Source organism: Trachinotus anak, unplaced genomic scaffold, assembly GCF_046630095.1.
Source record: "Trachinotus anak isolate AG129_WGS33_773 ecotype Australia unplaced genomic scaffold, CSIRO_AGI_Tana_v1 ptg000001l, whole genome shotgun sequence".
NCBI classification, from domain to species: domain Eukaryota; kingdom Metazoa; phylum Chordata; class Actinopteri; order Carangiformes; family Carangidae; genus Trachinotus; species Trachinotus anak.
This window is the reverse complement of record NW_027273852.1, coordinates 15754269-15777602: the sequence shown is the minus strand read 5'-3', so window position 1 is coordinate 15777602 and position 23334 is coordinate 15754269. Positions and strand designations below refer to the sequence as shown.

Sequence of the window (23334 nt, the reverse complement as noted above, 5' to 3'; positions counted from 1 at the left end):
AGAGTGAAGACTAAATAGAAAAACATCCCAAACCGCTGAGAGGTAGATGCATTCATAGAGACAGCATCTTTCATGTACCTGTTTTTAAATATTCACACAACTTGAGACCATTTTTGGCATTATTTCAAATTTAATGCCTGAGGAAAATAGTTCTGACATTTTGGGAATCACATTAATTATATTATGCATTCACTTTCTTGCTGAGAAGACTAATATCATTCTCATTTCCATACAGTAAATATGAGGCTGCAGCCTGTTAGCTTAGCTTAGTTCAGCACAAAGACTGAAAACAGCTAGTCTGGGTGCATCAAATGGTGGCAAAACCAGTATTGATCTTCTTATCAAAGTATAAACATGAAAGCAAATCGTCATATTCATTAAAATGTCTTTTGTCATACTGTAAGTTCTTCTTAAGGGCATTTTGGGGAAAATATTCAAATCATTTACTGAAGTGAATGAGATTTTCTCCTGAATGAGTTGGTCTGTATTCAGTGGTGCTGTTTGCGTGCAGTCAAACTCAATTTTCCCAGTTTTCCACTAAAGAAAATTTTAAGGGTACGTGTCATTACATCACATCTGTAGTGTCATTCTTGCTTTGATGATAAATATGGGAGATTAATGAGCAGAGAATCATATTCAAGCTGACTTGATGCCACACAACATTATTTTAGAAGGTAGTGAAAGCAGGGTGCTGTTTTTATTATTTCTATGTGACAATGACAGGTGTACTTCCTTCGGTGGTGATCACATAGGTCTGATTAAATAATGGATGCTCCAACAAAGAACACTGCTGGTATGCAGACACCCACTGTAGTGTAAACAGAAGCAAGTGGACCTGTGCAGGCCCTGTTTTTGTTTGCTTTGGAACCATGTTCATTCATGTTTCATCATTTTACAGCACTTTCCTCCATAATGACTGTGTAAGATTTTTTGGGTGAGTGAGCATTGTTTGTCTAAGATGTTGCACTTTGGTGACCAATAGAATTTGAGCAGACCATGGATCAGAATAGGAATGAAAGCAATTAACCATTTCAGAGCCATGCTAACAAATCCAGTGCAAAAATATGTCTGTATACCTATAATGCAATGTCCTGGGAGCCAGTTAGGTGAGGTGTGTTGGAATCATGTGAACAAAGACACACAATTAGGCTAAAAGCACAGAGGACAGTAGAAAAAACAAGGCTAGAAATGAATGACTCTCATTGTCATGTAATTTCTTTTATCCCACTGTTTGAGTGTGTGTTGTGTGTGTGTGTGTGTGTGTGTGTGTATGTCACTCACCTGCACATCTGAAGCTCTGAGCAGTAAGTCCCTTCTCCACAGCCAGACAGGTGAGAATACTGAGGAAACTGGTGGTGACCGACTGCCTCTTGGCTCTCTGAGCTTCCCGATGCCTCCTCTCACGAGACGGCTTTGATCTCAACAGCACTCCCTGGAGGCCTGGAGCTCCTTCTCCCGGTACTCCCCCTTCTTCTTGTGCAGGCCTCTGTGCTCCCACTGCCTCTCGCAGGGTCTCCACCCATTCCAGGGCCTTAAGGTGATCATCTGCCCGGAGTCGGAGCACCTCTTTGGGGAAAACTACCTGGAAACGTTCCCTTCTGTCTGTCCCGTTCTCTGGTTCCTGATCATGCTGCACAGCCAAGCAGGATGCCAGGGAGTACTGGAGGACAGGCTGGGACACAGACCCCCGGCCCTCAGTAGGGAAGGCTTGGAGAGCAGATCTGGTCAGGACGAAGGTGAAGGCCCGCCAGTTGTTCTGGTCCATCAGCTGGTGGAGCAGACCAGCTTTGAGGACATCCTGGCAGCGCTGAGTGAACAGAGGAAGGGTGGTGGGTCTGCTCAAGATGCCAGAACTGATCTGAAGAGAGAGCGAACCCTCTGCCGGGGTGGGGGTGTCACTCTCACCATCAGGCCTGGTGTCAAGCCCCAACGGAGAGGGCGACGAGGAGGGTGACATGGGTGCAGGAAACTTGGGGACCTGTTGGTTTTCCACTCCGGTGTTGCGCTGGCGGTTCTCCTGCCTCACGGGTCTGGCTGCCTGCACCTTATCCCACATAAGCCGTCTCCACTCCATCGCCTCCCATTGGCTGCCCGCCCTCAGCTGGAGACGCGTGCTGTTGAAGAACAAAGCCTGCAGCGTGCGTTGATCGGCGGGCTGGGTGATCTGGCCGGGCTGGCTGCAGGGTGCTGGTGAGATGACACTCTGGCAGTGTGACAGAGAGTAGGCGGTGCCCAGCTGGCGGTTGGCACTGCTGTCCAGAGTGTACAGCCGGAGCTCGCATGGTGTCAGCTCGACATGGCAGGGTGTCCAGCGGCCCCGGGGCCCCTCACGCTGCTCCATCTCACCCTGTTTCACCACACTGCTGCTGCTGCTGCTTTTATCAGCTGGACAGAGACACAGAGGAGACGGGAAATGGGAGAAATGATACACAGATGAGTGATGTATGTGTGTTCTGACCACAACTGAGTTTTATTTGAGTCTTATTGGAGTTTTAACACCTTCCCAATGGCCAACCAGATACAGTTCATCTGATCTTCTGAGGGAACAAATAACGGGTCACATGCTTAAAATGTCTTCAAACTCACCTATGCCACTTTGATATTGTGAGTTTTTGACTTCAAATCGATGGCAATGAACTGCATCCTTTGTTCTCTTGGTTTGCTCACAGAGCTTTTTCTCCCAGTTTGCCTAATTCTCAGGCCTCTAAGGAACCACAGTCAATCTACATGGACCAGTTTCCTACGTGAGGTAGCTTATCGGACGCTTACAGCTCAGACCTGAGTGTTCGTATTTTGGTAAGAGATAGCAGCCCACATGAGCCTCTCTGAAAACGTTTCTCGTCACCAAGGCAGGAAGAAACGGTATTGTTAAAGGGGCCACTATGCAAACTGTCCCACTCACCTAATCTAAGGGCCAGAGGCACACCCTCCCTCTATTTTGGCTTTTCCTTTCTAATCTATCACAGTCTGCTGCTTAGGAGGTTTGTTTTACCCTCATTTATTTTGTTCTTCTCTGTCTCACTCTCCTTCTCCTGTGATGATGGTACGTTTAAAAAATGCTCTTCGTCACACATTTTAAAGTATGTAAAACTACTCTGCTCACTAATATGTTGTTTAACATGGTTTTCCGTCATAAAAAGCCTAAAAAAACTTTTCAAAAGGGGCAGGAAGCACACTCATGCTTAATTCCTCATTGAGAAATTCTCTCGAGTCTGTTGTGCACCAAAATCGCCAAGTAGCAGATGTAGCACAGTTAGCATTGTTAGCATCTTTTATCTGCGTTAGTGGCTGTGCTATGTATGTATGAAAACTCTCACTCCCTGTATTGACAAGTCCGCTCAGCGCTGGATGTTTCAGGTATCTTGCCTCACCTTGCAAGTTGACAGGATTGGTTCTTCAGGTTTTTGACAAATGAAACCTTGGCTGTCTGAACCTGTGTTTTTCAGACTGTCATTGGTTCACTACGGTTCACTACAAGGTGGAAATACTCAGTCATGGCGTTGACTGCTTATTTCACTCATGATATTTCTTGTATCATATAAAAAAAACACACCATATGGATATGTTAACAAGGTTAAAAACTTGATTGATATGCTGGAGTAAAGATATTTCACATTTCAGTGATTAACTTTAACTAAGCCTCAGTTAATATCAAACTTGAAATGTAGCAATGGTTCAGCCTGGCAGACATCCAAATCCATAGTTTCAAAAAACAAACTTTAACACACAGCAGTGACCTGTGGGTGAATGTATGTGAACTTAAGTCATACTTCAGCATTTCACACGGCCCAATGAAACCAAACACTGACAGAGATTTCATCATTTCTAAGAGTTCTTGTTTTGTTTCAATCTCAACTCTCCACAAAGAAAAAGGAAGCGAAAGAAACACCTGCTACACAGAACAGGCCAGAAAAAAACTACAAGGTACAGGATGAAACTCAGGTCAGACAGATGAATCTTCAGGACTTCAGACGAGACAGAAAAAACTGAGAGCTGATACTGAAACATTTTATGAGCTGTCAGCAAACGCGTTGATTTGGTGATTTGCATATCTTTGTCAAAAGATATGTACAAATCTAAAATAAGACTAAGATACATTTGGTTACACAGTGAAAGCTTTTTAGACATGTAGGATATATACACTTACAGTTTAGACAGTATTTAATCTATAACTTATCTAAACTATGGTTATATGTCACCTAGATGTTTAAAAACTTCCACTTTTCAACCAACTAGTTTCAAAGTTTCAAAGACCAGTATTTCGACCTGCAAATCTTCAAATCAATGCTTACTGGGGAGACAGACTTACTTAAAAACAACAACAATCACTTATACCCTCCCCCTCAGCCATCCTGATTTAATTGTAAATCCCGACCAGAAGCAGCCTAATTGACAGATATTGGATTTTGTTTCTTTCACATGCTGAAACACTCAAGGAGGGAAAAGAAAAACTAAATCCGTCACAGCTCCTGTTAACTAAAGGGTGGCGAGTCAAGTGCCTCATCAATCTTCTCAAAACAGCGGCAGACACGGTGTCACTCTATGTCTCGGACTTTGCATGTTAACAAACCTTTTGCTAAAGAACAAATGAATATGCTAATAAGTTTAGCAGGAATCAAGTCTGGCTGATTGGCAGTCTCCACGCTTGGGAGGGTCGAGATGAGAATTAGGCATTGTGGCAAGGAAAACTGCTCCGTTCAATTAGCCTTCATCTCCACCTGGTAGGTTTTGACATCACACTCCAGTAATAGTCTAATATACACATGCAAGCCTTCAACCAGAATTAACACTTTTCTCCCAGTGCTGCGAACTAACTCTCCAGTGCCACTGCCCTCAAGTCAATCAAGACACAAACCTCTGCTTCAGCCTTTAACAAAGCAACCTCACCCACTGATTGGGGAGCCAACTATAATATAACATGCTGTTTTCAAGTACTACAGACTACCGTGGCTACTTGGATGCTGAAATGCATAGAGACTGCAAACAAAAAAGCGAGAGAAGGCACCTGCAGACACACATCAGTAGACTATCCATCTATTTTAGTTTCTGCAGGGCTCACCTGTTTCATGATGATACCATCCAAAGTATCGCAGAATGATGAAACCAGTAGGAACAATACAGACTTGAATCATTTATTACTGTATCACATTTTTTTCACTTCTTCCTAAAAGTATATAACAATAATCCCTAATGATATAATTGATCAAATTAATGTGACCTTGACCCATGTAAATGGCACAAAATGTGTGGATAGATTAAGTCATTAAAAAATATTACTTCATTTAAGTTAATTTAAGTTTTGCTATAATCATACTTGCCCACTCTGACACAAAGAGCTTTCAGGCTATTTTAGCAAGCAGTACCTACAGACAAGTGTTTCTATTTTTTGTCTAGCCTATTTATATCAGTGAGGGTAAGCTAAATAACAGAAATATCTCTCTGTATAATGCAATACCATTCAACAGCAGCACAAACTGCAGCCTCAAAAAACAGTTTCAATAATAAGTGAACATTAAAACTTTTATGAAGGGGATTTACTGCAGGACTCTTGTATTACACTGCATTAGGTTTTCCTAATTAACTTCCAGCTGAGTGTAGGTCTGATCAAACTCTACAAAAAATAATGACTCAACAGCCTCCTGACCAATCCACTTATGCACCAGTCCTCTCTATAGGAATCACACACAAAAACATGTTATAAACTAACATGTTTATAACATGTCTAACATGCTGAATATTTAAGACTTCATGACTTTTAAAAGACTTGAGTAAATTAAATGTGTGTGTGTGTGTGTGTGTCATCTGGGATAAGGTCAGTGGTAAATCCCCAAGTTGAGTAAAGTCAGAATTTAAGGGGGAAAAAAAGGATGTGTGTCATGAGTGACGTGTCACGGTGCATTCTGATACAACAACAGATTTAACTATGACTCTCTCAATGTGACCAAATGTTTGACATTCAATTAGTGACGCTCATCAATGGTTGAATGTGATTCATTCATTGAATTCAACACATGATGAAGATTCCACCTTAAAGACGAGAACACCCTCGACGACTTGTGACATCACTTGTGTCTCCACCAAAGGAGACAAACGGAGAAATAAACAAAAGAAGAAGAATGGTGAGCAAGATCGTGTGTAATGTGAAGGCCACTGCAAACCCCTGGACAGAAAAGAGATACCATGGCTTTGAGCCATCAGCAGGGCCTAGGGCAATGATTTTTGGTCCCACCCACTATAAATCTAATTGTGATTGGTTAATTCACCCTTTCACTTTCTAAACAAACACATGCAGCTATGGGGGCTTCAGAATTCTGTCCCGGTTATGAAGTCCTAATGAGAGAGCCAGTTCATCCATTCTCTGGCCGATCTCTGATTGGGTAACTCTACTTTCATTTTAGGACAGTAGCCCTTCCATTTCCTTTCTGAAGCAAACTTGAAAGAATTAGAGGAGAATAATTATAAAATTCTGAAGACCTAAAATTATTTAATCAGTCATAAGGTTTATGCTCCTTTAGGCTCAATTGTCTAATACTAATCAACTTAATAAAAGTTGTCAGAAACCATCTTTATTGGTGGGTTGTCCAGTCTTTGCAGGTTTCAGTCTGTCTTCATCTTAAGTTTATTATTGTTCTGAGCCAAGAGCAAACAGAGACAGACCAGTGGAAAAATACGTGAAACAACTGGAACTGCTTTGGATGACTAAAAATGACTTAAAATTAGACTTTATGCACAAGCTCTGTATACACGCAGTCGGTGTGTGTTGTTAGGCAAATATTCATACTGTTAGTCAGCCAACATGCCTCTTGTTTATTTTCAGATAATTAACAAGGACCAAAGGAACAGCAGTGGTCAAATGTTCCTGAATACATTGAGAGAAATATTTGTTGCATGTTGAACATGAACACACCATTTGACAGTTCACTTATTTATGCCACTGTGTTATCAATGTTGGGTCCACGGAGTTTTGCTCTATTTTTGTGCTTTCTCTATAAATTCCTGCAGAACCACCAGTTAGCACAGCTGCAGCTGAGAAGTCTCACAGGCCACAGAGCCTCTCAAGGTTTTTGTGCGTCAAACAAAGTCACTTCCTCTTTTGTAGCCATTTTATCCGCATGGTTGTTTATTTTTATGTCTATTTCTTATCGTATTTATTATCAATGGCTTGCTTTTTTTTTTCTTTAAAACAATCACATTTTCTTTTGACTTAAAAATGGGGTCACACATAAGCACATAATGATTCTTTTCAGCCAATGTATTTATTGTTTGGTCCCAAACTTATCAGAAAATAATGAAAAATGCCACAATTACCAGAGCCCAAGGTGACATCTTCAAATAGCTTGTACTATAGGCGTCGTTGGGCCTGGATGTTTTGTGGAGAACGGAACATCCACAAAACATAATAATAATGATAATAATAATAATAATAATGATTTATTTATTTTATTGTATTTTTTTTTACAAAAATAAGAATAAAATAAAAAGTAGCCCTGGATCTATTCAGAGTCTGGTGTATTACGTCCTGTTGATAATGCAACTTAGTGAGGTTCCTAGTTCTTTTTTCATTTCTTTTGGAAAAAAAAAAAAAAAAAGCTGAACTCACATTACTCTTACAGTTTGATTAACAGGTGAATTTTTTTCATATTAAAAGCTGCCAGCAAAACCTGTTTCATGAACCTTGAATTTTTATGAAGATAAAATTACCAAGGAATGTTTGCTATAAAATGTGCAACCTCAATAGACATATTATTTATAAGAATCATAATTCATAAAAGAGATTAATGCAGTCCTTTGGAGTTCTTTAATAAAGGCTGCTTGGTCATATATACACTTTCTGTATATAATAATCATCATTTCCATTTACCATCTAAAGATCCCCAGCTGTCACTAATGGAAAGGCAAACAGGCCACTTTCTTCAGTGTGAATGAAGAGACATAGCGAGGCTGAGCCAAATCACTCTGCCTTCTGCTTATTACCATCCTTTTCCTACTTCTCTCCTTTCAATACACATCGAGCCAAACTAAATAACCTGATGCCTTTTCACACATATGCTAATACTAAATAATCCTGCCAGTGTTAGGAGCCGGGTAATTGGGTTGCCTCTTCTCTCGCCTCATTTGAGTCCATTTGCTGACAGGATTACAGGCTATTATCCCTCAGGATCCCTTAGGATCTCCTTAGGCCTTCAGATGGCCAAAACACACAAACAAATGCTGTGTGTGTCTGTGTGTGTGTCTGTGTGTGTGTGTGTCTGTTTTGAGCTCTATGCCTGAATACTGACTATCATAGCACAGCTGTGTCATTTCAAGTTATCATCATCTTCTGTCATTATTGCTTTCTCTGAGGATACTTCAACATAAGTACAGCATACGCCCCGATCTGCAGCACAAATAGTCCGGGACTTCTGTCCTCCAAAAGCCTCTCAAAGGCTGAGAAAGCTTTCCAGTGAATGGACAGTTGCTCAGCGCGTAGCAGCAGGAGGAGATGTGCATGTTCCTGACAGGTAGGGGCCAGCCCTTTGGCCTGAATTAAGAGTACTTCAGGTTTGATGAGTTTGTCACCTGAGGACATGGCATCATGTTTCATGAGTCAAAGCAACAACAGCTCCCCACCCTCTAAACATCCAGTCTGGAAAAATCTGATGCGATTAAAGGGTCAGCTCACCCAAATTAACAAAACATGCATTTTCCACCTAACTTTAGTGTCAACTTTGCTGATCGCTGTATTTATCATTGAAGGTTTTGATGTATCTGCCGCTGAGATGGTTTGTGTTTGTGGTGCCCACAGCACTGAAACATTGCACTTTAAAAACTCAACAGCCACATGTCTATTCAGAAACAGTGTCTCCAGAGACCTAACAGTGAAAAGTTTTCACTGATTTCTTACCTTTAACATCAAATGCTCTCCAATGGAGACAGGGAACACAGATAAAATCTTAAATCATGGCTCATGTCTTTTTATATTGTCATATAAATATTTGTCATGATATGATTTTCTGATTCAATAAAAGACACTTAGATAGATCAAATTCCTGAATTTACAAAGTATTTTATCACATTTATGTAGAAATTAAATATTAGGAAGAAGCATTTCTTATTTACTTGCAAAATTAGTGTAATGGCTTAATACAACCACAGATGGTTTTGGGCTATATACAGTATCTTAACTTGACTTTAAAGGACAGCTAACTCATTTTATCTAACAATGTACAAGTTTCTATTGTCTCAGTCTATTTTATCATATCACCCATCCCTGGTTTCATTTTCACAAAAGACACACATATGAGAAAATGTGCAAATATACAAACTATAAACTAATCTACATCTTAGACACATAAGCTGCAGGATCTGAAAAATAAGCTTTCTTTGCACATGATCAGATGTTAAGGTGGCCACATTTCTATACATCCAGACATAAAGCACAAAGATTATCAAAATAGTTGTCAATTGATTTCAGCTAACTGATTAATTAGCTCATCTGTTCAGTTCTATTACAGACCTGAAAGATTTGGATTCATAAATTCATAACAACCACTTTCAATATCAGATCACACAGAGACTCACACTGTGTGTGTGAACTCACCCTCTTGCTGGTGGTTGAGGATCATGTTCTTCAGCGTGTTGCAGTCCACTGTGGGCAGTCCGTTGTCAGTGTAGGCAGACGGACGGTAGTTGACATCAGATCTGGACCGGTTGTGTCCCTTCTTGAAGGCAGAGTTGGACGAGGAGTTGGCCGTGTTGTTGGTGCACTCCTTGGTGTGGGCTGCCAGGTCGTTGGTGGAGCGCGCCCGGCTTCTCTTGCCGTGCCTCAAGCCCATCCCCAGCCCCAATACACTGAAGTTGTCGGCCCATGCCAGGCCTAAGGGCCCTACCTCTGGCTGCTCTCCAGCCAGTAGGCTCCATACACCACTGGAGCTCAGCTTGCCCAGCGCAGCACTGGACACCTCCTGTAGCTGCTTAGGCTGCCGCGGAGGTTGGTCATTCCCTATTTGAGCGTGGCTCGGACCTTGGCCTTGTATCCCGTCCATGCATTGGATAAAGTCCTCTGTGGCCTCCAAGGCTGGGCTGATATCGCCCACCATGTCAAGCTGCTCGAGACCCTCCATGGCTGGGTCTTCCCCTGAGCTGTAAATCTCACCACTAGATAGTTTTCCAGAATGGGCACAAAAACTCTGTTAGTAGCATACACATGTCGAACAAAGCAAACTAGCTGTCAGCTGGATAAACCCAAGTCTTTTAGGTACGCTGACAAGCTAAGAAGGGGTGAAGAAGATCCAAGCAGTCTGCAGGCTTCATAAACCAAAGCCAAGTCCTGCTCCCTGCCTCAAGATAAAGCCCACATCCAGTTAGTCTTCCTTTCCAATGGTGTGCCTCAACCTCATGGGAGAAATCTACTGCAGCCTCATGCCAGAGGTAAACAAGACTGGCAGCAGCTTGAGACTCTGCAAATCGAGCCAATTTGGATGGCAAGAGGATACTTAGCCAGATACACACACTTTGGGCTACAAGAACAGTGAAATCCCTCTGCTCTGTCTGAAATGTTCAGGGACTGGAGTCAAAATCTGGAGGATGTGAAGCCAAAACTGACTATCAGCTTTATTAGTGGTGCTCTTATGGCCTGTCAGGTGGCTGTGAGGTCGTCGGATGGAAGCTGTTTGTGGCTCGGCTGTAAGAAAGGAAAGAGAGAATGAGGAAATAGTAAAGAGGAAGCATGCTGACACAAACACATAGAATGGAAACACAGCTGACAGAAAAAAATACTGTGACCAATTTATACATAAAACCAACTCATGTTCCAGGTGCTTGCTTAAATCTTTGCTCAGAGAAGAGTTCGATAGTACGAAGTTTAACAAGTCCAAGCATCAAACTACCTACCCACCTACATCATCTTCATCACACTGACACTGGAGCTTCACAGATTCTTCCTCAGTAAATAGAAATGATCATCCTCACTCACATGTCCTGATGAAATAATACTTGACTTCCTCCTCTGCTGCTTATCACTGCACTGGGCAGGCAAAGAGGAAACAGGCCTGGGTGGGGTTCCCATCCATCTGCCTAACCGCCTGTCCCTTCTGATTCTCTCCCCTCCTCTGTCTCTCTCTCTGTCTCTCTACCTCTTTCTTTCTCATTTGTGCTCTCTCCTCTTCATTGATTTTCTTCTCTTCCAAAGCACAGCCTCTTTTACTTTTCTCCACATATCAATTATTTAAAAGGCCATTACATCACTGCAATTCAATTTCTAGTCAGGTGGCCAACATATTGAATATTTACAATTTATGCATGATAATTTGTTTGAGATAAAAAAAAAAAAAAAAAAGGATATCATTGCAGAAATCACAGTGATATCAAAGTTCTTTATGGTTTTCTTTGGGCATTTATGAACTTACATTACATGCATTAAGCTCATGGGAGTAAGACCACACAACAACACACAATCAGCTGCCGCATAAGGCCATGGCATTTCTTGCCTGTAAACAGTACCAAGTACTATTACAATGCAGCAGCTGAGCCACTCAACTGATTTTTGTTGAAAATGAATTTCTATGTAAAATCCAGTTTTTACTTTAATCTAAAATGAATTTGAGAAAAAGATGTGACAATAAAATAAAAACTGCAATATACCCGTGATGACATATTGCTGAAACAACATATTCACTCTGAGATCATCTGCCTGCAGATACAGCTCTGACCTAGTTGAGCATCATCATGGAGGTAAGTTACTCATCAATCTTCCCCAACTCCTGTTGACTCACCCATGCTGCCAATACAGGCAACATTAGCTGGAAAAGCACAGATTAGAGTAGTTTGATCAGTGATGCAGTAAATTTAAGAACAAAGTATGAATCAATTCTGTCTTGAAGTGACGGTTTTTGAAAACCGTGGTCATCTCTGTTCATCACAAGGAAAACTGCCAAATCACTGGACTGGACAAATATGATTTTGTCCAATACTTATCCAAAGTTTCACTCTTGCCACTATTGCCTAAATGTGTATATTGCATTGTGACAATTGGACTGAACCACCATTTGTTCACTTTCTCATTTGAATATACTAAGTTTTAATCACTGAGAAAATCTGAGATGTGGGCAGCACTTCAGAGGTCTGTAACAACGATACAGCTTCTACTGAGATTTATGCGCGACAAACTGTATTTTTTTATAGATACTGTACCTCATTCTGTCTTTTAAGCGACAACTATACAAAACTTCTAGCAAACTAAAATGATGATTTCTCTGTTTAATAAGTGAAAAACATACATAAAGACAGTTGAGGTCGCATCTTATTCCATCAGGCCCTAAATCTGTCATATTAAATATCTGATCAACGTTTAATTTTTAATATTATTCATATTCAGGTTTTCAATTCTATTTGCCATTTACAACAATTGTAGTAATTCTGACTTTGAAATGATAAATGCTTATAACTGAGATTCAAAACAGAAATGTGGAATGTGAGGTCCACATATGGCTGGCTTGAAAATATTTCTGCATAACAAAAATGTATCTATCTGTAAAATAAATGCACTTACACTGAGGTATGTCCATTATGGAAGACAAATTCAAAACACACAGAACTGTGCAAATGTTTATCCATCTCATAATACAATCATAAATGTGACTGGTTGGCCCTAAATGTATTCTGTACAATGACAAGGAGTCATGCCACAGATGGTCTGGGCCCCACGGAGCCCTGATCTCAACATCATGGCATGAGTCTGGGATCACATGAAGAGACAGAAGACACCAAGACAGCCTAAATCCACAGAAGGACTGTGGCAAGTTCTCCAAGACACTTGGAACAGCCCACCTGCCAAGTACCTTGAAAAACAACACACAAGTGTACCAAGGCGGACTATGTAAATCTTTGTGTAAACTGTATACTGTTTTATGTATTTACTACGCTGTATGCATTTTATCTGAAATTCATATTCAATTTTACTCTGTTTTAAAACACAAAAACAGTGAAGATGTTTTTATGTTTTAACAGCTGGAATGAGAAACTTGAACTAAGTCTGAATATCCTGTCTTCAAATCCTTAAACAAATACACAATGGTAATAATAAAGTTAGCAGCAGTTAGAAATGGAAAAACAGCGGGATTCAAGCCTCAGTACTAGTGTGTGTGTGTGTGTGTGTGTGTTTGAGTCTCCTCCAGTATATATAAACACACAGTCACCATCTCAGCAGTAAACTCTGGCAGAGGTGAAGCCACGGTCAGCTTACTGGTTAGCCACATCAACCTGCTATGTATGCTAGTGCGCTGATACACCCTGTTTATTTCGACATACACACTGTGTAAACATGTATGAAATAAGTGAACTGTTCTGACAGCTGCCCGAACAAGGCCTGTTTTTAACCCCAGCTAATGTGAAGTGAGCCGGGGCTAGTCAGCTAGCAGCTAACGCTAGCCTCCCTCCATCCTTGAACAATGTCACTTTAACACAAGATAAAACTGTTCGCTCACCCAAATTAAAACCGTACACCCGCGGATATGGATTGAAATTGTCTCATAGTGAAACTAGTGCCAGGCATTAGCTGTAAAACATAAATTGAGACTCACCTTCCTGTGTTTACCATTATGTCATTTGACAGTCCGGCAGCGTTAAAGTCCTCCGAATGAAACTGAGGCTTCATGATAAAGGTTCCGTGTAACGCTTCTACATTATACACAATGCTGTTTTTTATAATATACACCAGAAGTGGAAAGTACTTAGATCTTTTAGTCATGTAAAATTAGTATTACTACAGTGCAATTACAAGTAAAGGTTCTGCATTAAAATTTTTACTTAAGTAAAAGTACAAAAGTATATGGCTCATCAAAATATACTCAAAGTACCAAAAGTTAAAGTATTTATTATGTTGAGTGTCCAGTTTTAGGTAATATGTATTGTATTGAATTAATGTAATATGGTTTTTATGTATGAAGGTGTGTTTCACTTCAATGTGCAGCTTAAAGTAATTATAACCATAAAGTAATTAAAATTAACCCCACCTGGGTTCAAAGTAGAAAAGTAAAAAGAAGAAGAAAAGAAAGTAAAACTTAAAGGCTGCATGTCAGTAAATGACCTGTGGGACTCCTCAGTGGTGGGTCTGAAGACTTTCCCCCCTCTTGTAGATGGATAGGGGAAGCAGAATTGGCAGGACCTTCAGAGCTCTCTTACCTTTAGCAACTAAACAATTTGAGCATAATACATAGTGTTGCATCAGCATTGAAATATATGTCAATTGATATTGATATATTCAGGCAAATTGGTACCATTGTGTAGCCTACTAACAGAAAGTAACGTATTTATTCCATGCTGCTGAGTGAGATGACAAGCCGGAGAGACATTTAAGCTTATTTTTATTTTATCATGGTAAAGTGACTGACAATGAATACCCATGTAGCAGGTTTTAAATTCATGAGGGCTGAATTTGTTTGCTGACTTTACACAGGCTCACTGAAGGATATAGGTATGGAACTGCAACAGAGATAAAGAAGACAAAGCAAGGAGAGAAAAGCAGAGAGGGAGGCAGATGGCCTATTAGCAAAGACTGGACACTGTGAATCAAAAAATGTTTCAAATACTCAAGGTCAACTACAGTCTAACTTCAGCTACAAGTTTCAAACTGCATATGTCATATTACTATCTTACCCGGTATCATGTCATCCAATGCTAGGCCAGTGCTAGCCTTCTCATGTCCAAAGGTTAGCAGCTAATGTTATTATATTTAAATACTAGATTTGTGGTGGCCAGCAGATAATGTTATTGAAAATATATGTTACCTAGATATTCTTTTTAATGGCCAATTTAGCAGTTAAGTTTACTAACATTTAATCATGTTGCATTCACTTCAGAATAATTATGTTTTTACTGTACTAACACTGTTTTTGGGTGGCACTGGCAGGTAATGCATCTCTGTGTATATTTGTGTTTGCTGTCACTGTTACAGTTACAGTTACGTTTCATTTCTAACCCTAACCCAAATCTTATCTTTGCCTCGAATGGGTTAATCTGGTCCTGGGCACAGATTTTTAGACATTGTTTAAGTAATGCAGGCTAACATGATTTTATGAGGCTAAAATTATCCTGTTAATTATGGATGCAGTTATCCCATGAGCAATGCTGTGTTCAAGACTAAGCTTATGTAATTTCATGGCCAAATTTTAGCAGAATGTTTATTCAAGTTAATTTCAAATTATCCACAATCAAATCAAGTCAGTTATATATGTATGACCATAACATGACCCTGGTCCTGGGAAATGAAATTAAACAACTATTTAATTAATACATTGACACACTTTTTACTAAACAATACTAATTTAGTTCCATGATGAATGATCAATTCTGTTTCACAGACACAATGATTTTTGTAATAGAGAGTAATATTCTCAGGAAAATAAGACGAAAATACCATTATCTGTGTGTTTTGTCAGGAGGAGAGTAAATTTGATTAGTCCAAACATCAGCCCAAATTATTTATTATCAGTAGCTCTAATCCAAGAAATATCATTATTGGCTTTCAAAGGCCCATTTGAGAAAACCCGTGATGGACCCCCTTCTCCTCATCTTTTCTCTGAGTGCTCTTTGTCTGAATTTGTTTAAAAAGTTCTCCACTGTGTAGGAGAGGAGGGTCAGGTCACCCTAATGGGCTCTGTGTTACTTTGTCTGTAGCATTTTTACACAGTAATAGTCCTACATGCCTTAGATGTAAACTGGTGGATTCTGATGATACACTGATGTTTCTCTTCCTTTTTTTGGAATTTCTTTAGTTTGGAAACATGTTTCACAAAAGCAAATAAACAGCAGTAGGATCATCTTATTCCAGTCTTTAACATGCACTCTACTCAACAAATAATTTTTCGTTCTTAGAAAATCTGTTTATTGGTGAAAATTCTATTACATTTTGTCCCTTTTACTTGCTATTTCCATTTAGCTTTTGTGTTTTGTTTTGCATTTGCATTTTCGTCATAATGGAGTCCAGTTATTGGAGGTTATGACTAAGTCACTGTCTTTGCAGCAGTGCAGCTACATCTGAGCTTTACAAATCCTTTTAGGCTAAGTGCCTTTGCCTGGATATAGGGATTGATGCAACAAATAAGCATCGGCTTTAGGAATAAGACTATCTCTGTCCATGAGGCACCGTCATTTTCTATCTAACAGCAATGTCACAGCTCCCTTCCCTTGACTCATGCACTCAGGTATCTCTCTGTCCTGTCAGTCTTGCCTATTTCCTGCTTTATTTTGATCATACCATCTTCTAGAGATGACTAAATTATGATTAGATTTAAGGATGTGCAGTGCTTTCATCTGTCTAGTGTGTTGTTTAATACTGCTCCCCCTAACCCCTCTCGAACCGCCACCCCGACCCCCTGAACACACACAACACAATAGCCGTCTACCTCGACTCACTCACCCGCTATTGAAGAACAGAGTGGCTGCTTGGTTCCCATGGAGACGTTGCACGTGTATGTGTGTGTTCAGTAAATGTTTCTCCCTTGCTGAGATTAACTTGGACATGCACACACAACAACACAGGCAAATTTTTTTTTTTTACATGTGAATAATCTGTTCTCCTCTAATGCAACCTGTGTACTGCTGCATTATATATCCTTATATAACCTGAGAGGTTTAATAGGAGCAATAATTAAAACACTGTAAACACTGTATACTATAGATGTATTTGTTTATGAGGAAGAGTGCTGCTGTTATCATTTCTATTCTTATGTATTTACCGATAATAATCTCAGGCTGTCACATAAATCAAAAGGGCTTATCCTCTCCTCTCTCTTCCAAAAGTCGGCCACTGCTTATCTGCTCATCTGCTGTACCATCAGCCAACCTTTGCCATCTTTTCTCCACTTTTCTCTCACATGTGTGTTAGTGGAAGCACATTTTGACCTGTCATCTCCTCCTGAGGAGGAGACACAAATTTCAACACTCTGACAACAAACATCACTTTTAGAAAAAAAAAAGGTAGCAAGGAAACGCACATGCAGAAAATCTTCAGTTCCAGCAGAACACAGCACAAGTGGTTGTTTCATCTCCAATAATGTACGAATCAGAATGTTATTTACATCATGAGCTTAATTTGAAACAACACTGACAGGTGGTGAACTTACACAAGTGTCCCTCAGATATGTTTCTGTTTTTCTTCTAAAACAGCTGTAGTTGATATATTCATAATAACAATGTATGAAAAAACAACATGAAAGGGGCCGCGCGCAGTGATGAACCTACAGAGAATTACCACCTCAATCTGCAGCTCCCTTCAACTTAGTTTTATAGTGAGTTTGAGCTCATTGTTTTTGTTCTCTTATGTTCACATTTACTATTTTGGTTCAGTCTCAGTATCACTTTTGGATGCAGCAGGCAGCTGTTTTCAGCAAAAAAACATCTCAAAATCCACTGTCCCGTGCCCACGACCTGCTCGGCACCAAACAGCAGTCGGACACAGCTAGTGACTACCTGGTGCCCCTCAGGAGTTGGTAGAGAACAAAATCAGAGGCAAAAGAGAGTGAATGTTGGACTTAGCTTCATCAGATGTTCAGAAATATGACACCAAATGAATGATAATGTGGTTCTGTAAGTGGTGATTGATTAAATAAGCAACTGCTTGCTATATAAAATTGAAAATGTCAATGTTGTGTTCGCAGTCCACAAGTTTAAACAGCAGTACACTGAGCGCCTTTGGCCACAGTACAGTCACAACAAACTGACCCACCAGTGCTTTCACACAGGTGTATCAAAGACACATCCAAATAGTAAGGTAAACAGTCAAGTCCCAAATAGACACAGCAGGTAAGTAAATGGACAAAGGCCAAAATCCCAGTGCATTTACTATATTGGCTATGCCCCTAACAGTGAACAAAAAATGGACAAACCACTGCCATAAAAGTACTGTGAGCCTGTCTTAACTGCTGGTCTTGATTCAGGAGACACCCCACTATACAGTGAGTATGGCTATATTATTATGGCAGGAGACCATAAGAGGATGATGAAGATGACATTTAGCTGTTGTTCTGTTTATTTTAATGTTTCAGTGAGGAGGTGCGCTTCTAAAAACGATCTGAAAACACAGGTGTAATGCTGCTTGACATAAATACAACAATTTCAGTTTGGATCAGATCCGTGTTGACAAGTGTGTGTGTGTGTGTGTGTGTGTGTATTTGGTGTCTATTGAACAGCACAATGCCCATGTCCGTGTGTGTGCATGTGTGTGTTCAGCCCTGGCACCACACGTCTCATTCACACCTAATGATCGCAGCCTCTCACTGGCAGTCATCTCTTCTCCCAGACCAAATCCAATTACCGGGGACAATAGAAACCAGCTCCAGGCTCAGGACTCCATCAGCTCCTGTGCGCTCCTGCTCCCTGCTCTGAGACTCCTGCTGGACCCCTAATCATGTCAAGGGTCCACAAGGGCCACAGAGTACACCTGTACACAGACACATACAAGTGCAAAGAGAATCACAAATACAAACACATATCAAGCACAAATACAAACAAATAAAACTCATAAACATATACAACAGTCAACAAAAAAGATACAATCATATATGAAAGAGAACAGAAAATATGCAACCAAGCACAACAAGAAAACACAAAGCATAAAAACGTAACAAAAGCAAATATAGATAGTTAAAACAACCAAACAAATAAAATTCAGCCACAAATAAAGCAACACAAGCATAAATGCAAACACAAATATACACAGAGATGCATAAACATGACATTGAATACTGTTAACGTTCAGTACAACACACAAGATTCAATATCTATCAGTTACACAAGAAGCCTCTCCTATTCTGTGGAAACACACAAACTCATTTTACAGCACATGTTTCACTGTTCAATGGCTCCATCTAGTGGCATAAATATGAAATAGTCAGATATAAATAGACCTGAATAAATCCAGGAATCCTCCTCACAGAACTTTTAAAAATCTCAATATCAGTTACACAACTGACCTTCAAAACAGCAGCTGACAAAACAATCTCACCTCAAGGTCCATTTAGCAGTGGCTCTAGTGCTTTCAACAGGGTTTTATTTGAAGCTTTACATTTATGCCAACATAGACAAAGATTTTAAAGTGCTCAGAACATGACAGCTGGCCTCTAAGATTGTTTTGTCAAGAGACATAAAATATCAGGTCTTCAGAAAGGGGCTATTGTTTGTTAAGAGGTGAAGCAACAAAACCATTTCTAGAGCCATGCTGCTGGGAAGGTAATAAACCAGTTACAACCAATAAATGATGAAGAATGATTTCCTTGAATTTCCTGAATGTGGCTGTCTGTCAGGACAAACTTTCCACACTGATTTTAGTTCTACCAGAAACACATGCTTAAAAGTGGACGATGCTGCAGGTGGGGTTCGAGAAGTTTCTGAGGATGTTTGAATCCTTTGCACTGAAACTGTCCCAAGCATTCCCGTATACACTGTATATAATTATGTACTGTATGTTTACAGTTTTCACATTTCCAATAGTTTTCTATAAACTCAGCGTCTTTTTAATTTTTGACTGTTGGTTGACAACAAAAGCAATCTGGACATGTTTGATAGGGACATGTTAACTTGGGCTCCAGGGAATAATGATGGGTATTTTAAGTTTCATAGGCTGGAGGTCTGGGGTGCCTGCACAGCTTGGTAATCCTTGGTGAACACAGGGAAACTTTTCCCTTCAACAACCTTGTAGTGTCAAACTTTGAACATACACCATTTGGCACACTGAAGCTCAAAACATCCAAGAGAAGAAGTATTGACTAAAAAACGCACGAGTGGAAACTTTCGTTTCAAAATATATAAAATCACAAAAATGTCAGCCCCAAGTAGCAAGCGATGCAGCGTTTACAGAATTCACTAGATTTATCTTAGAATAGCTAAACCCTCCTTTAATTTCCTGACAGGAAGCGGATATAGGATTTATTTTGAAAGGTATAACCGGATGAGGTGTAGTGACGCAACAGGGAGACATCATGGCGAACGGCAGCAGGGTGACCGCGGATGGAGGAGACTTTCTGGGATATGCGGAGTACACCCCAAAAACAAAGGCTAGGAGCGACGCGGAGATAGACAGACGGCTGGTGGGTGTCTGGTGTCACTCCCAAGACCTTTGTTGAATTGTTTTTACCTGCTAAAGTTTGTGTTAGGTAACCTCAATGGCCGCTCGTGTGACGGCCTGTCAGTTTGCATCAGGTGCATGAACCGGTGAATTTGTTGGATGTTGATTTTTCCTCCTTTCCTACAATAATCTGTTATACGTTTGCCCTAAGTGCATTTTTCCATGAACTCAGTCCCGTTTAACCCACAGGAGTCAGGAAAACTTAACCCGGACATTCGTGGTAACTAGTTAATTACACCTGGGAAACCTAAAGATGAATGTCCCCAGTTTTAGGTTTAAATCTATTGTAGTTTTATTTTATCTAATACGACACAATCTGACATATTTAGAAAAAAAAGCCCTTTAGAGCTGAAATGGTCGATTAATCGATTAGTCCATCACCAGAAAAGTAATTGGCAACTGTATAACAAAACTGGAGAGTTTATCCTTAAACCAGTAAGTCACTGAACTCACAGCATCAGTATGAAACGTTATTAAATAACTAATAACGCCAAAACTATAATTGAAAACAGTTGTACAATCCTATTTAAAATTCTCTTAAACTCATGTCGTTTTTGTGTCAGGTCTTCACAGTTAGATTCCTCCATGAGAAGTTTTAGGCTTTAAAGGCCATTCATTATATTGTTCTTTGGGGTAGAGAGCCTTTGCTCATTGAACATATGATCTATCATACGGCAGAAAAAGCTGTAGGGAAAACTGTTTTAATCTAAGTGTTCAGTAACATTGCTGAAATGGAAGACTTACTTACTGACACATAGACATATTCATTAAAGTTTATAACGTTTCACAGATGCAGGTACTCTCTTTGCCACACTACTGGAATTGGATGATATCAAACTAGTCACTGGCAAACACATATTAAATAGCCTTTTTTTTTTTAGTGGAAACTGGCTTGCTGCTCACACAGGACGTATTAATATTGGCACACAAATCTTCAACTAGCAGCGTATGACCTGTCTAACGCAGTGTGGTAACCGCTGGGTGTTTTGTTTCGGTGACAGGGAGGGACTCTGATTGCAGTCGGTCTTGGTGTGGCTGCTGCAGGTTTTGCAGGTAAGAAGAGTTTGATATAAGATTAGAGATTTGCCAAGATTATATTATCTGGATATGTCTGTGCAAAAGTCTTTTTCAGGTTTTTTTATAATCACTGAAATTGCTAACATTGTTATTTTACCTGCAGAATTATCATTATTATTATTATTAACATCGTTCACTTTCTGTAGCAAAAATAGTTTTCTTCACATATTTCTGCTTTGTGGGTTTTGCTCCCTTTTAATTTATAAATGTGTTTCATGTTTCTTGTGTTTGGTCCACAGGCCGCTATGCATTCCAGCTGTGGAAGCCTCTCGGACAAGTCTTCTCTGAGACTGTAAAGAAGATGCCCACATCAGTGAGTAATTGATTAACCTCCTATATACCGGTGTCCGCCCCATGATTTTCATATTGAGTACTTTTCTGCAAAGCTTTCCAACTCACTACTCAGTTGTTTAATGTCTGGATCGTTTGCAAATGTATCTGCACTTAAGATGCATCTCATCTTTCATACTTATTATTATGCACCTGACCTCAGCCTAAACCACTGCAGCATTAAATGACCCAGAACTAAACATGACATTATCAGTTTCGATGCCAGGGAAAAAGCCATGCTTATCTTGATTTACCTTCATTAGTGCTTTATCTGTGTAAGCTGTTGTGCCCAGGGTTGTTGTTTTTTGTACAAGTCGTAGACGGATCAAAGAAATACTTGAGATACATTAGATTTAGGTCTGCAGAGAAAAGCCTAGCATTGTTTCTCATTTTATGATTTTCAGGGAAAATTCGACAAATTAACAAATTGAATATAATCCATCCCACAGTTTTGAGTTATACAGACTATCAATAATCAGTGCTTTTAATGCTCTTCTGTCACCCTAAGGCTTTCTCGTCATATTACAAAGGAGGTTTTGAGCAAAAGATGTGCAAACGAGAGGCCAGCCTCATTCTTGGCATCAGGTAATAGAATGAGTTGTAATAAATATTTAGTTTAGTTGAATCTTTTCTCCATGTGTGTTACTAATAATCACATGGCTGTTTTATTTATTTTATTTCCAGCCCAACCAGCACTAAGGCCAAGGTACGTGAGGCCCATCGGAGGATCATGGTCCTGAACCATCCAGATAAAGGTAAACTTAAACTGAGCTGCTGCTTAACCAAGGCCAGGTTTCCATTGACATTAGTTTACCTTTTCTACCTCTGATACCCAAAATGACAAAGACAAATCTCAAATGTCAGATACAGATGGTGAAATGTGCCACACGTTGGGTGAACATTCCTGTGGAATGAATGAAAAATGCTGTTTGAAAAGCTTGTGGATGGTCAAATGTTAAAGGAGTGATCACAGATCAGACTAAAAGTGTTTGTGTGTGTGCAGGCGGATCACCATATCTCGCTGCTAAGATCAATGAGGCCAAAGACCTTCTGGACAAGGACACCCGGCGATGACCTTCACTGTTAACAAACACTTTAAAGACTTCCATCACTTCATGCATGATCTCAGCTCTGTAGAACTGTTCCATCAATACCAACATCAACACAACACGTGGACCTCCACAGAAAAATACTATCATGACAGCGTCTGTTTTTAGCTGGTGTCATAACTTATCCTGAACTGTATTTGTCAGCTTCCAAAACATATAAATATGTATTTCATGGGTAGGACATGTTGTACAGTTGCTCTCTAAAGGTAACTGTTGTACATCAGAGACAAAAGAGAACAGTACTGCTGCTGGGTATAACATTTTGGTATGAGTGTACATTACTATATGTCAGCATGAAAGTTATTGCATTGTGATGTAATCTATTTAATTAGACTAATAAATTATGTTTCCATGTTTAACAGTCGCTAAGGACATAAGGAAATAGATTTTTGTAAAAAATAAAATAAACTTCCTTTGAAAACAGTTGCATATTTGTTTTTGTTTTTTTTAAGTTATTTTTGGGGGGTTTTTAATGCCCTTATTAGATAGGACAGTGAGAGAGTGACAGGAAAGTTGGGGAGAGAGAGGGGATGACATGCAGCAAAGGGCCGCAGGTCGGATTCAAATCCCAGGCCGCTGCGATTAGGACCAAGCCCCAGCAGTACACACTTCACTAGGTGAGCCACCAAGGTGCCCCAGTTGCATGTTTGCATTAAAATGAGTGATTGGATAATAGTGTGGGCAGGTCAACTGAAAAAGTACATTCATACTGGAAGC

General features: G+C 39.9%; 2 protein-coding genes across 2 annotated transcripts in view; one reads left to right on the top strand and one right to left on the bottom strand.

Annotated features, from left to right (window-relative positions):
* plekhm3 (pleckstrin homology domain containing, family M, member 3) overlaps positions 1-13610 on the bottom strand; it is a 46038-nt gene extending 32428 nt beyond the window's left edge. The window contains exons 1-3 of the mRNA XM_071480306.1: positions 13560-13610; positions 9581-10663; positions 1282-2385 (exon numbers count right to left, since the gene is read on the bottom strand). Of these exons, the coding sequence (XP_071336407.1) occupies positions 1282-2385; positions 9581-10103 (1627 nt within the window). The 5' untranslated portion in view covers positions 10104-10663; positions 13560-13610. The remainder of the gene's footprint in view (positions 1-1281; positions 2386-9580; positions 10664-13559) is intronic.
* A 6301-nt stretch (positions 13611-19911) lies between these two features.
* On the top strand, positions 19912-23040 carry dnajc15 (DnaJ (Hsp40) homolog, subfamily C, member 15). The gene is made up of 6 exons (XM_071480293.1): positions 19912-20063; positions 21103-21154; positions 21418-21491; positions 22017-22093; positions 22193-22263; positions 22512-23040. The coding sequence occupies exons 1-6, from the start codon at positions 19956-19958 to the stop codon at positions 22580-22582; spliced, it is 453 nt and encodes a 150-aa protein (XP_071336394.1). The 5' UTR covers positions 19912-19955; the 3' UTR covers positions 22583-23040.
* Positions 23041-23334: the final 294 nt, after the last annotated feature.